This window comes from Mobula birostris, chromosome 21 (assembly GCF_030028105.1).
Source record: "Mobula birostris isolate sMobBir1 chromosome 21, sMobBir1.hap1, whole genome shotgun sequence".
Classification (NCBI taxonomy): Eukaryota; Metazoa; Chordata; class Chondrichthyes; order Myliobatiformes; family Myliobatidae; genus Mobula; species Mobula birostris.
In genome coordinates, this window is record NC_092390.1 from 40955073 (window position 1) to 40968850 (window position 13778).

At 41.0% G+C, this 13778-nt stretch overlaps 1 protein-coding gene across 3 annotated transcripts in view; it reads right to left on the bottom strand.

Moving 5' to 3' along the window:
• The window catches only part of LOC140185754 (adhesion G protein-coupled receptor A1), a 550512-nt gene that overhangs the window by 121444 nt on the left and 415290 nt on the right, over window positions 1-13778 (bottom strand). The window contains exon 1 of one of the 3 annotated variants that reach the window (XM_072239374.1): window positions 6159-6280. The exons of the other annotated variants lie outside the window; for them this stretch is intronic. Within the exon in view, the coding sequence (XP_072095475.1) occupies window positions 6159-6203 (45 nt within the window). The 5' untranslated portion in view covers window positions 6204-6280. Of the gene's footprint in view, window positions 1-6158; window positions 6281-13778 lie in introns of those variants that run through there. 3 annotated transcript variants of the gene reach the window in all.

Here is a 13778-nt window from a genome sequence, read left to right on the forward strand (position 1 = left end):
TATGCTGGACTTCATTGTGCTCTCAATATATAGATATGAGGTTCTCAATACCATTGTGAATGTAACTTCTGCAATTGGGGTTATTATGGACCAAGTACTAGAATGAGCAGGGCATACAGGGATATGAAATTAATGCAGGCAAATGGGATTAGTGTAGATAGGAACAATGGTATGCATAGACTTGGTGGGCTGAAGAGGCCTGTTTCTATGTTGCACATCGCTATGGGTATCTGCTTCAGGAATCTGATGTTGGGCATGGGATCAAGATTGCCTGTTCAACAGAACTGACTATTATTACAGTCTCAATGTTGGGGATTTGGCCTAAGAGAGGACAATAAAGTTGGTTGAAAATCATTGCTGTGTTCCGAGGTGCCTGCTATATTTGGTACCGATCTTGGAAGCACATGCTGTCAAGTAGAACTCAAGCTTGGTACCACATTTAAGATCTCGATCTTGTAACCTCTTTTTTCTCATTTAGCTGAAGGTTCTGCTGACATTGAGCACAATGATGAATTTCATTATTCATATCTGACTATGGTCAGATTTGAAGCAGTCAAAGTAAGAAAATTGGTTTGTGCTATCCAGAGTCTTGTTGTAAACCTTTCTTTCCAGAGGAAGTGTTGCAGAGTGGGGGCAGTTTGGTAGAGGACCATTTCCCTGGGCAGATGTTGATTGTAAGGCCTCATTTTAGTAAGTGTGTCAACAATAGCTTGCAGTTTAGCCTCCAATCAAGCACAAGCATAGGTATCATTTGCATTTTGCAACACAACTGGAGGGGTTGTGGTGTCTCTTGGTCAGTGTATAGTCAATATAGGATGAATATTTTCCCTTTAGTCCTGAAGATTAGCTCCACTCCCATGGGAAATCTGTTCATGATGAGGTGAAACATTACTTTGGAGAAATCACTTGGAGTCACTGTGTGTTGAAGATCTTTACCTCTGGATGGAGATAATCTACAATCTGAGTCAGGGAGGAAGTTCTTCAGCCTCTGGGATGGAGCAGTTCAATATGACCCTTATAATGCACACCAGGGAGAGCCCTCTGTAATTACCACAACTAGATCTGACTCCTTTCCTGAGAATGTGCTTGATTATATCATCTCTGGCATTTCCAAATCAGGAGGAAAAAATTGCCATGATATATATTTTGAAAACAACAACTGACCTTCCGATTACTAACACTATGCCCACAACTCACGTACTCCTATCCTCAGGCTAAAAATTATCAAAATGAAAGGATACAAAGACTGGAATGAGTGACAGCTTTGATTGCTTATAAGCATGGTAACTATATCACAAATACAGCTTCTCAATGGATTACACAGCTCACTCACCATAAAACTATTTACTATTTGCTCACTAGACTGAACAAATGAATATCCACATTTCCTTTCCTAAGAGGAATAAAATTTTAGTCTATCAGCCGGAAACTTACCTCTAGAGCTGAAGCAAGAATTGTGGCTTAAAATTACATTTTTAACACCTTATTTTGTGTGAAATGCAATCCAATTACTATGAAAATAGGAGCTTACAGTCTGAATTAGGAAGTCTGCGATGGTTCCAAATTCCTTTGTACATTTGCATGTTATGCATGGCGGACCCTTGACACCTGTAGTGGTGTCAGCATCATGCAATGAATGTCCAAAAGGCACTTCCAGAATTCTTATTTTTGTTTGAGTGGCTGTCTAGATCCCAGTCCTCTAGAAAATTAGTTGACTCCCGCTGATGAGTTTAGCAAGCAGTATTTATAGCTTAGTGCAGCATTCTAAATACTGTGGATTCCAGTTAATTGGGACGCATCAGGGCCAGTACATTTTGGCCCAATTAAGCGGCTGCCCCAATTAACTGAAGTTTCATGGAAATAGGTAAAAAGGCTTAAAAAAGACAAACTGGGTAATAAATTATGTATTTAAGTGAAATACAGAACAAATTAGAACACTACCAATACTACTACAGTACTGTAAAACTGTGTATTAATTTATAATAGCTATTGGCAGAGGAATTCATCCAGTGCATGCTGTTGTGTTCTTTTGATTGACCGTAAATGAACAATATCAGTGCAGATAGCTAGTGCAGATAATAGACAGACTTCATACAAAGCTTTATGATTGCATCCTCCAAATCTTCACTTTCATTGTAACATTCAAGATGATTGTTGATACCTTCAAATTCATCATAGTTCATGACCTGTAGAAGTGGTGAAATAATTCAATTTTCACTCCTGGATGTTTCTGCCATCTTCAAGCCTAAATGTTTGAAACTGCAGTAAGCAAAACAGTCCAGAATTGTCTTACTGCTTATTTCTTGCCAACAATCAGTGACAAAATTCACTGCTTTTTGAACACACATACAACTGATACAATTTAAAACACAATTTAAAAATTGTTCACTCAGAAGCACAGTGTTGTATCTAATGATGACACAAGTGCATACGATTGATGACATTTCAGAAATAGTCTCTTGTCCCAATTAAGCGGCTTAATGGTCCAAATAAACAAGGGGATTCCCATCTATTTTCTCATTTAGTTTTTGCTCTTTAAGTATTGTTCCAAATAAGTGACTACCCCGATTAACCAGAATCCATTGTATTTGTTAATTAAGCATATTTGAATAGTCATGTCTTATTAGTGGGAAACAAAAGCCTTTATTTCAGTAGTGTAAAAGTGACAAAAGGCAGTTGGCAATGCTACACCATCAGTTAAGTGGCTGTCAGGCCAATGTGCATCATTCTATTAATCATTATTACCATGGCCAAGAAAGCTTATCAATGCCTCTACTTGCTCCACAGGCTAAAGAAATTTGGCACGCTCCTGTCGACCCACACCAATTTTTATTGATGCACCACAGAAAGCAGCCTCTCTGGATGTATAACAGCTTGCTAGGGAATTGCTCTGAACATGACCACAAGAAACTGCAGAGCTGTGGACAGAGCTCAGCACATCATGGAAGCCAACCTTCATTTTGTTTATAATGCCTCGGTACAGCAGCCAGTGTAATCAAAGACTGCCCTCACCTCAGACATTCTCTCTTCTCTATCCTTCAATTGGACAAAAGATTCAAAAGCTTGAAAGCACATATCACCAGTGGTATGTATATAATATTTCATTAGTATTTGTGTATAATGTAAATTCATTGTCTGAGTAAGCATTCTTATTCTTTAAATACCTGAATTGCACACATCATCATGCTACCACTTGATATGTGTCTTTCTTTGAATTAGTTTAATGTTTTGAAGTTACAAACCATAACAGGTACTTTTTAAATGAGTCTAAGACAGCTTCTGACTTGTTAAAGCACAGCAAGATGTTCAAACTAAAAAAAATGCAGTGAGATCAACAGAGAGTAAAAAGAAATGCAGCTCAGCATGTGCAGAGAGGGTCAAGTTTTTAAAGAAGCAGCGCAGCACGTATTCTATGGAAGGGAAGACACGATTGAGTTTTATTTTAATGTAAGAAAACAGAAGAATTTACGGGTTCATAAAGATTGAAAATAGCTACATTGTAAAGATTGATGGGTTTGATTACACACCAGATAATTGGATTTTATATACTGAGCAAATTGAGCAGTATTTTGAAGCAAATTAAATAGCCAATGAGAAACAAGTGCCACTTTTGCTGAGTGCATTGGGTTTAAGGCAAACAGTTTGCTTCAAAGCTTAACTGCTGCAACCAGATCAGCAGAAATTACATTTGCTGATGTTTTCAAAATGATGCCAGAACACTTAGAACCAAAGCCATTGTTGATTGCAGAATGCTTTAGGTTTCATACGTGGAATCAAAAATAAGGGGGATACATTTCAGCGTATGTGGCTGAACTAAAGAGGTTGTCTGGGAATTGTCAGTTTGTAAAGGGCTTAATGATACACTAAGAGGTCATTTAGTTTGTGGTATTTTAAATGAAAACATTCAAAAATGGCTCCTAACTGAAGCACAACTTACATTTAAAAGAGCAGTTGAAATCACCGTTTCAATGGAAACTGCAGCAAGAGATGCAATTGGGTTGTAGTCACAAATGAAAGTAAGGGTGACCACAATTGTGATGTCAAATCAGAAGCCTGCCTGGCTGAACAAATTGTGGCAGACACACACACACCAGAACTATTTACGGTTGTCCTGTGGGGCAGATATTCAAAGTTGTAGACTTAGGCGGCTCCATTGTGAAAACTAGCCTCCCCACCATTGTGGACATCCTCAAAGGTGTTGTTTCAAGGAGCTGGCATCCTTTATGAAGGACCGACACCATCCAGGGCATACCATCGTCTCACTATTAGCAGACATCCCACCTCTCACGGAAGTTCTGGGAGTCTCCCGCATATTGATAGCGGCTCCCTGATGCCCACAAGTTATATACAGTATCCCAGAAATTGATTTTTTGAGAGTGAGTGAGAGAGAGCACGAGAGTATGAGAGAGAGAGAGCGAGAGAGAGAGTGTGTGTGTGTGAGAGAGAGAGAGAGAGAGAGAGAGAGTGCCATGGCAGAGTGTTCCAAAAAAAACATAAATTGTACTTCACCCCAGACTAAAGTGCACCCCTGCCTAATAGGGGTCAAAGATAATGACAGTGTTACTCGCTGCACTGTTTGCAACGTGACTTTTCTATTGCCCATGGTGGGTTAAGACTGTAAAAGACATGTTGACGTGAGTTTAACAGCTGTCATTCGTTCATTAGCATAGCTAACGTTATTTAAACTAGCTGGCTAGCTGCTAAGGAGCTACTCTATTGCAGACATCCCACCTCTCCTGGAAGTTCTGGAGTCTCCCGCAAATTGATGGTGCTACCTCCCTGAAATGAGGTTTTGCAGGGTGGGATGTCTGTATTAGTATCAGGAAGGAGGTACAGGAGCCTGAAGATGACAATCAATGCTTTAGGAGAAGCTTCTTTCCCTCTGCATCAAATTTCAACGCACCATCAACCCATGAACACTGCCTTGTTATTTTGCTCTCTTATTGCACTATTTCTTTCTTATATATATTCTTATTGTAACTGATGGTAAATTTCATGTGTTTGACTGTACTGCTGCTGTAAAACTACAAATTCTGTGACATATGTCAGTGATAATGGGTTGGCACGGTAGTGTAGCAGTTAGCATAATTCTATTACAGCACCAGTGACTTGAGTTCATTTTCTGCTGCTGTAGGTCAGGAATTTGTACATTCTTCCTGTGACTGCACATGTTTCCTCCAGATGCTGTGGTTTCCTCCCACATTCCAAAGATGGATGGGTTAGTAGACTGATTGGTCACATGGGGGTAATTGGGTGGCACAGAATCAATCAACCTGAGTTTAGAGATACATTGCCGTAGAAACTGATCTGCACCATTGAAATTGTTGAACACCCTCGGCTGTCTGAGGCTTTGCATGCAATTAACTGCCTGCTGTATGCTTCTCCTTGTGCCACCCTACTTCAGGTCCAAGGGAGGAAAGTGAATAAGCTGGGATTAAAGTTTGGAGGCAGTGGAGCTGAGAATAGAAAAGCGGAGGAGGGATTGGAGAAAATTAGTTTTATCCATGTCATTAAGAAGGGGGGTGGTTTGTGCAATCAATGGATGGGATGAGTGGGAAGTTCCTGAAGGAAAGCAGCTAAGTTGAATTTTCAAAGTGCCATTATCTGACTTTAGAAATGAACATATAAAGTGCAGAGCAATATAGCACGGGAACAGCCCCTTTGGCCCACAGTGTTTGTACCAAACACAATGCCATATTAAATTAGATCCTTTTCTGCCTGCACATGATCCGTACACCTCCATTCCCTGCACATTGCGGCCTCTTAAGCACCATTATTACCCCTGGCAGCCTATTTACCACTCTCAGTTTAAAAAAAAACTTACCCTGTACGTCTTTTTTAAATGTTCCCATTTCACTTTAAGTACATATTCCCTAGTATTTAACATTTCTACTCTGGGCAAAGGTACTCTCATAATTTTATAAACTCCTTTCAAGTCTCCCTGAAAGCCTGAGCCTCTGATGCTCCAAGGAATACAACCCAAGTTTATCCAATCTCTCTTTTAACATCATAGGCTCTAATCCAGGCAGCACCATGGTAAACCTATTCTGTATTCTTTTCTAAGCCTCCACATTCTTCTTGTTATGGGTAACCAAAATTGCACATAATACTCAGGGTGCAGCCTACCCAAATTTTTATATACCTGTAGCATGACTTACTGACTCAGTACTCTCACTCTCGACCAATGAAGGGAAGCACACCATCAATATACTTTCTTCACCACTCCATCTCGTTGTGTGGTCACTTTAAGAGAGTTATGGACCAGGACCACAAAACTCTAATTGTATTCCAATTGCAATCTGAAAAAAAAAACACTTTCAGATATGCATTGCTGAAATATATAGCAGTTTCAATCCAAATATCTGGATGCAAATTTGCAGCTTAATTTTAATGGAAAGCTACAGAATTTATTTGCCTGTCCACCAATAATGAAGTGACTTCTGAAATTCTTGCATAAGAGACGATCGAACAAGAGTCACACTTAAATTTCAATGTACTGGTATTGCTGAGAACAAGTATTTCTTAAAAATGGAAGCAGAAAGCAAAGGCTAATCAGCGACAAAATAGTAACTCTCATCAGAACCTGATGAAGAAATTAAATAGAAAAAAAATTCAGAGAAAGAGCAATAATTATTGAAAGGTTTTTCATTATCAAGTTCTTTAAATTAGTGCTTGGCTTTCCAAACATACTGGATGGGGCTGACAAAACATTCTGTGTTTGGTTTGGGAATAAATGAAATGTCCTATTTCTCACAATCTAAAACTAGGCTATTCAGCCTTGTGAGTCTGCGGTGGCTCTCAGGGTAATCCCATCACTCCCACTGATGCTCCTATTAGCTAATGACATTAGGTCAATATACAATTAACCTAACATCTATCACACCTTTGGGATGTGGGAGAAAACTGGAGCACCTGGGGAATCCATGTGGAAACTTCACAATGACAGCACTAGAAGTCAGAAACAAACCCAGGTTGATGGCTCAGAGATAGCTTCGCTACCTGCCATGTCTTTGTGCTGTCATAAGGTTTAGGTTGGATTCAGGTCAGGTTTTAATTGAGCATCTGTGCAGAAAGATAGACACTGTTACACGGTCTGTAACATTTACTATTTAACAGTTTCTCTGTCTGTAAAAGATGAATTTTACATATGCGAATTTGTTCAATGGATATTAGAATTCGATGGGCAGGAAATTCTACAGCTTTTCAGCAGGGGTGAGATAAGCCTGTTCTGCACAGTGAACCCATGCTGGCACTAATGAGATGTGTTTCTCAATTGCATTCCCAGTGAGAAAACATGGGCTTGTGTGCAATGGCCAGCACATTGTTTAGACCAAAAATGCACAACCATGCCCCTGAGCAGTAAAACACTGCACACTTCTGGACATTGTCAATTGAAGTTCTGCATCCAATCCATCACTTAACGAGCAAATGACAACTACAGCAAGCAGCTAGTGGAGGGAGTTCAGAGTTTTGCTAGGAACTGTCTGCATGAATCTTCAGCTGGACAAGGAAAGGAACCTACCTGAACATAATTTAGGCACTGAGCTGGCCGAAGGAAGTCTTCTGCACTGGAGTATAGGGACGGTGCTCAGTGCTTAGATCAAATAATGCTGGTAGGATGCAGCCAGTTGAAGATAGCGCTAAGAATGAGCTTGCAGGGAGCTGGGAGCAATACTGTAGAAGGTTCCATTGAGCAAACTCATGATCAGAAGACATTAATATCTTGTCTCACAGGAAAGATTTTGTACAGCTACTGTATCTCACAGCAGATAGGAAAGGATCAAACACAAAATACTGAAGGAAACTCAACAGGTCAGGCAGCATCTATGGAGAGGGATGAACAGTCGACGTTTTGGGCCAAGGCCCTTCATCGGGATCGCTTTCTTAAAGGCTCACCAGGGTGGAAAAGTGGATGTCACTCCTTATGAGGTAAGCCATTACCCTGGCTGAAGCTGTGGATATCGTTAGTGAAGAAAGTGAATGAGAACAACCTCCCCTCATACTACTGAAAGCTCAACCTCTTTATCTGTCTGTCTAGCACAAATCCTAATGGGACTTTCCTCTCAATATCAACATGCTCTGTTTTTATTACATTGTTACAGAGCCTGGGAGAGAACACTCATGAGCAACTTTTCTCTGATTCTTTGTCCCAGTACATCTTCACTGGAGTACAAATTAGCCAGGAGGAGAAGACCTCTTCCATCACTCTCCACCACCTTAAGTTCTGACACAAGGAAAATCGTGCAGACTAGACTAGTGGTGGCCAAGACACCTTGCACCACTGCAATGGAATTAAACCAAAAGATCAAAGGTCCAATAATCCAGAGGATTATTAATCCTCAAGGGCAAGGTCAAACACCAGCTGTGCTCCATAGTTAATGTTTAGAAGTCATTAACATTAGTACATAGATAAAAAGTAGTTTTAAAGGGATATCAGCCAAGCACAGACAAATGGGACGAGCTTAGGTAGGTACTGTACCTCAGTTAGCATAGATGAGTTCTGGGCCGAGGGGCCTTTTTTAGTGTCACATACAATAGCTCTGAGACAGTGGGGTTGCACTAATGAAATGATTGCTACACTCGCACATTGAGATCTTGGATCACTGTCTGGTCTGCTGAACAGGCTGGCAAGAAATGCCAAGGAGCATGGGGAAATAGTTCACAGAAACCTTATCGCAGCCACAAGCACATGCTTGCCTGCCAGGAAGTGGTTGGCACTCCTGTGCTAGCTGGCAGTAACACTGCAATGCAAGAACAGTTGAAGAAGCAAGTTTCCACAGGTGGAGGCCAGCCAACGGCCAACTGCTTCAATGTAGTCTCGGTCTGCTCTGCCCAAAGTTCCACATACTCCCACTGAGGATCAGACAGCTGCCACCAGAGAACAGCAAGCAGACAACTCCACGAGGTGCAGACAATTCTTACCTTTTAGTGGATGGAGGTGATGGCTTATTCCCATTTTAAAGTTATTCATCCTGTTCTCTAAGCTTCACTAAACATAGGTAAGTTAATTTATTATGCTTAAGGAAGAAATTAAATAACCTAATGTATCCTGGTTGTGATGCAAGCATCAATGAGCAGTCCTTGAGAGGGACCAAACAGCATTGTCCATGTTATGATATTTATATCTTTTGAAAACTCTTGATGCATACATACAACATTTGGCTGCTAGATGTAGTCAGAGGGTCAGAGCGTGTCCAGATTCAGTCTTGGCCAAGTGCACTAGAGTACAATAACACATTTGATTATCTGAAGGCTCAGACAGAATACAATGACAGTTTCCTCCGCTTGTAAGTTTACAAGCGGAGGAAACTTACAAGCAGGAACACTGGTGGCTTTGAGGATAATGAGGAAGATTGTTAAGTGATACAGCAGGATATAGATCAGTTGGAAACTTGGGCAGAGAAATGCCAGATGGGGTTTAATTTGGACTAGTGTGAGGTGATGGTTTTTGAGAGGTCAGTGCAAGAGTATATTGTAAATAGTGGGACCCTTAGGATCAATGATCTTGTGTTGCATAGCTCCCTGAAGAAGGCATAGGCATGCTTCCCTATCTTGGTCATGCCATTGAAAATAAAAGTTGGAAAGTCATGCTGTGGTTGTGTAAAACCTTATTAGGCCACATTTGTAGTATGTGTGCACTTCTGCCACACTACAGGAAGGACGTGAGAGGCTTTGAGAGGGCGGAGAAGAAGATCACCAGGATATGTCCTGGATTGGAGTGTTTTAACTATAAGAAACTGGCAGGACAAAGTTGTACTGTTTTCTTTGGAGTACTTCAGGCTGAGGGACAACCTGCTACATGCTTATAAAATGATGAAAGGCCTACCTAGTCAGAGTCTTTTTCCTGGGGTGTAGGTTTAAGGTGAGAGGTAAGCACTTAAGGGAGATTTAGAAGGCAGGTTTGCTCACACAATGAGCATTAGGTGCCTGGAGTGTGCTGTCAGGCAGGTGGTAGAAGCAGTATCAATAGTAACATTTAAGTATTTACACAGACACTTGAACAGGGAGGGAATAAACCATGTGTAAGCAGATGGGATTAGTTTAGACTGGCATCATGATTGGCATAAACATGGTGCCTGGAAAGGTAGGTAGCTGTGCTGTACTTATCCTGTTCTCTATGTATGTTAATTAACCTTAAAAAACATCTTGCAGTGCTTTGGCAGGGATGTTGGTCTTGTCGAGTACCTGCTCACTGGATGGATTGACCAGTGCATGCATTGATTCCTCATGCACTCTGTAATTTAACGAACAGTAGGCGCTATAGGACACAAAGAGATTTAGCGATGATGTCCTGTATCTGTTTCGGTGCACACTGTTTATTTCAACATTCGTAGCCTGTATGTCAGATAACTGCAATGGAAAGCTGCTGTATTTTGAAAGATATGTAAATGTCTTACACACGATCTTTGCTGTTCATGTTGCCAGCATCTATTTCCAGAAGCCATATGAGATCTGTGAGGTGCAATTGGGTAGGCTCTTCACAAATATGGCCTATAGAAGGTGGTGAGGTGTATTAGTGGTCATTTTCACATTGTGACACACTTCGCCTATCTTGAACAAAACAATTGATCATGTCATTTGATGAAGTGATAAATGTTAGCTTTCTTTTTCTCTAGGCTAACCTCAAACAGAAAGATGACAACACGGATTCCTGCGGGAGTTATTGCCTCTACAATTTCCATTCTTAGTGATTTTGCAGCAGCCATCTTGCAGTGTCATACTTGAAATGTGGCGGCTCAAGAAGGCAGTATCCATTATTAAGGATGCTCAACATCCAGGATATGTCATTTACTCATTGCTACCATCAGGGAAGAGGTTACAGGAGCCTGAAGACACACTCAACCTTTTAGAAACAGCTCCTTCCCCTCCTTCACCAGATTTCTGAATGGTAAATGCTCATGAACACTACCTCACTGTTTTCTTCTATTTTTGTATTTCTTATTATAACTTATATTTTTATATATTGCACCGCTGCCACAAAATTTAAAAATAATCCGTGACAGAAATGTCAGTGATAATAAGCCTGATTCTAATTCTGCAGTGACAGAAGCTTAGTAAAAGAGCCTTTAAGGAATATCTAAATGCAACTAGAGATATACAACTGGAAAGATATTTAAAGTGGAAATTAGCTGCTAATTTATTAGGTTGAAAGAGGTGTAGACAGAGTAAAGCCTGGTGTTGTCTCTGTACATCTGGAGACCAATCTTATACACTGATGGGTCAAGGGAATTAAATTTCATTGGGCACAAGTCACATTACAGGATCTCATTTCAAAGCAATACCGAGAATGGATGGAGGGGGCTGCCCTCAGACATAAGGCACAGTGGAGGATGGACAGGATGTAATTTCTTATTCTGCTATGAACCATTTTGATATAGATAAAAATGTGGTGGAAAAGATTTAACTATACACGCCAAGGTCACTTTATTATGTACCACCTGTACCTAATAAACTGGCCACTGAGGGTATGTTTGAGTTCTTCTTCTGCTGTAGCCCATTGACTTCCAGGTTATATGTGTTGTGCATTCAGAGATGCTCTTCTGCACACCACAGCTGTAACGTGTGGAGTCACCCTCCTGTCAGCTAGAACCAGTCTGGCCATTTTCCTTTGACCTCTCTCCTTGACAAGGCATTTTCGCCCACAGAACAACTGCTCATTGGATGTTTTTTTCACACCATGCTCTACAAAAACACTGTTGATTGTTGTTGCATGAAAATGCCAGGTGGTTTGTGAGATCCACAAACCACCCCGTCTGGCGTCAACAATCATTCCATGGTCAACATCACTTAAATTACATTTCTTCCCTATTCTGATGTTTGGTCTGAACAACAATTGACCTTTTAATCATACGTCTGCATGCTTTCATGCATTGAGTTTCTGCCACGTTTGGCTGATTAGATATTTGCATGAATGAAATGCATAGGTGTGCCAATAAATTGGCCACTGAGAGTATAATGCCCTCTGTTACAGGTTATGGGCTACAAGGAAAATTGGTGGGGCTAGGGATTGCTCTGTGATCTGACACAGGCTTGATTTGCTAAAATAGCCTACTTCCATGTAGTAAGGAAATATGGAAACACTGAATAATTTTGCCTAATTGCCCAATATTTTTGGGGGAAGAAAGGGCATACATTTTGGTTAAACAACATGAAGCACATTGGAGAAGAAAACAAGGTCACTGTTGCAAAACATACACAAAATGCTGGAGGAACTCAACAGGTCAGGCAGCATCCAATCAGAGAATACAAATAGTCAACATTTCAGGCCAAGACTCCTCACCAGGACTGTAAAGGAATGGAGAAGGAAGAATGGGAAGGTGAGGGAAAGGGAAGGAGTACAAGCTGGCAGGTGACAGTGAAACCGGGGAGGGGGGAGGTGCATGGGGAGATGAAATGAGAAGTTGGAAATTGATAGGTGGAAGGGATAAAGGGCTGAAGAAGAAGGAATCTGACAAGAGAGGAGAGTGGACAATAGAAGGAAGGAGGAGGAAAACCTGAGGGAGGCAATGGTTGGGGTGATGTTTGAGATATGGATGGAAAGGGTCATTGATGATAGATGCTGGGGACGTAACAAGAGAAAAGGGGTAAGAGGGGAGCAAAAAATGGGGAATGGAAAAAGAGAGAAGAGGAGAGGGTACAAATTACTGGAAGTTAGAGAAATCAATGTTTCTGGTGTCAGGTTGGAGGCTACCCAGCTGCACAAGTTTGTTTGAGGAGAAGTAGAATGACTGGGATTTGAAGGAGTGACAATATCACTCAACAAGGGCAGTGAGCAGGAAGGTTGAGCGACCAGCAGTTTAGTTGATAGAGTATGACAGGAACAAGCAGTGGGTCTCTTGGATGAGCTGAGCGATAGGAAGTAGGTTCAAAGTTGAAAGTATATTTATTATCAAAGTACATATGTATCACCATATACTACCCTGAGATGCATTTTCTTTGGGCATTGATAGCAAATACAAGAAACACAATAAAAGCAATGAAAGACCAATAGGTCAGACACAGAATCGGTATGTAAAAGCCAACAAACTGCAAATACGAAAAGGAAAAAAATAAGTAATAATAATAATAATGACTGATTAGGTATAACAGGTAGGACAATCCATAATAACCATCTGGAAATACTACACAGGATAAACAAGCAAGAACAACTTATTTAATAGATACAGCCATTCCAAACACATATAGCTTACAGAAATCAAGAAGTGAAAAATGCCATAAATATGCTTAATTAAAAGAGGAAATACAAAGACTTTGGAACATGAACATGAACATGAACATGTCCCAATAGTAATATCTGCAACTAGTATCATCCCAAAGGCTCTACACAATAGCATTAAACAATTAGGGCTACACAGTAAAATCTATGTAAACCTTCAGAAAACTAGAGAAGTCTTCCAGGTGGGAGGAGAAGATGGCAACGCAACGCAGTGCATGCGGCCTCTCCGGTGAAATGATATCGTATTTGTTAAATAGGGGCCGTGCACAATCCTGATTTGATGGAGACAGACATGACAAGCACAGAGGAACATCTGGAGAAACTTCTGAAATGCCCGGTTCGCTGCCGCTGCTACTGTGCGATCGAGAACCTCCGGAGGGAAGGCCCCAAATCCTCGGCTTTTCCTGTTGCTGGCAGCTGGGGCTGGGGTCGAAGCGCTTGGCAGAGATGGTGCTCGGTGCTCGGCGTCAGAGGGCTGGTCGGAGGCTCAAAATTTTCGGATGACTCAGAGTCGGACTGTGGTTGGGTGCTTCCAGGATGCTGCATCGGCAGGTTTGTGGTG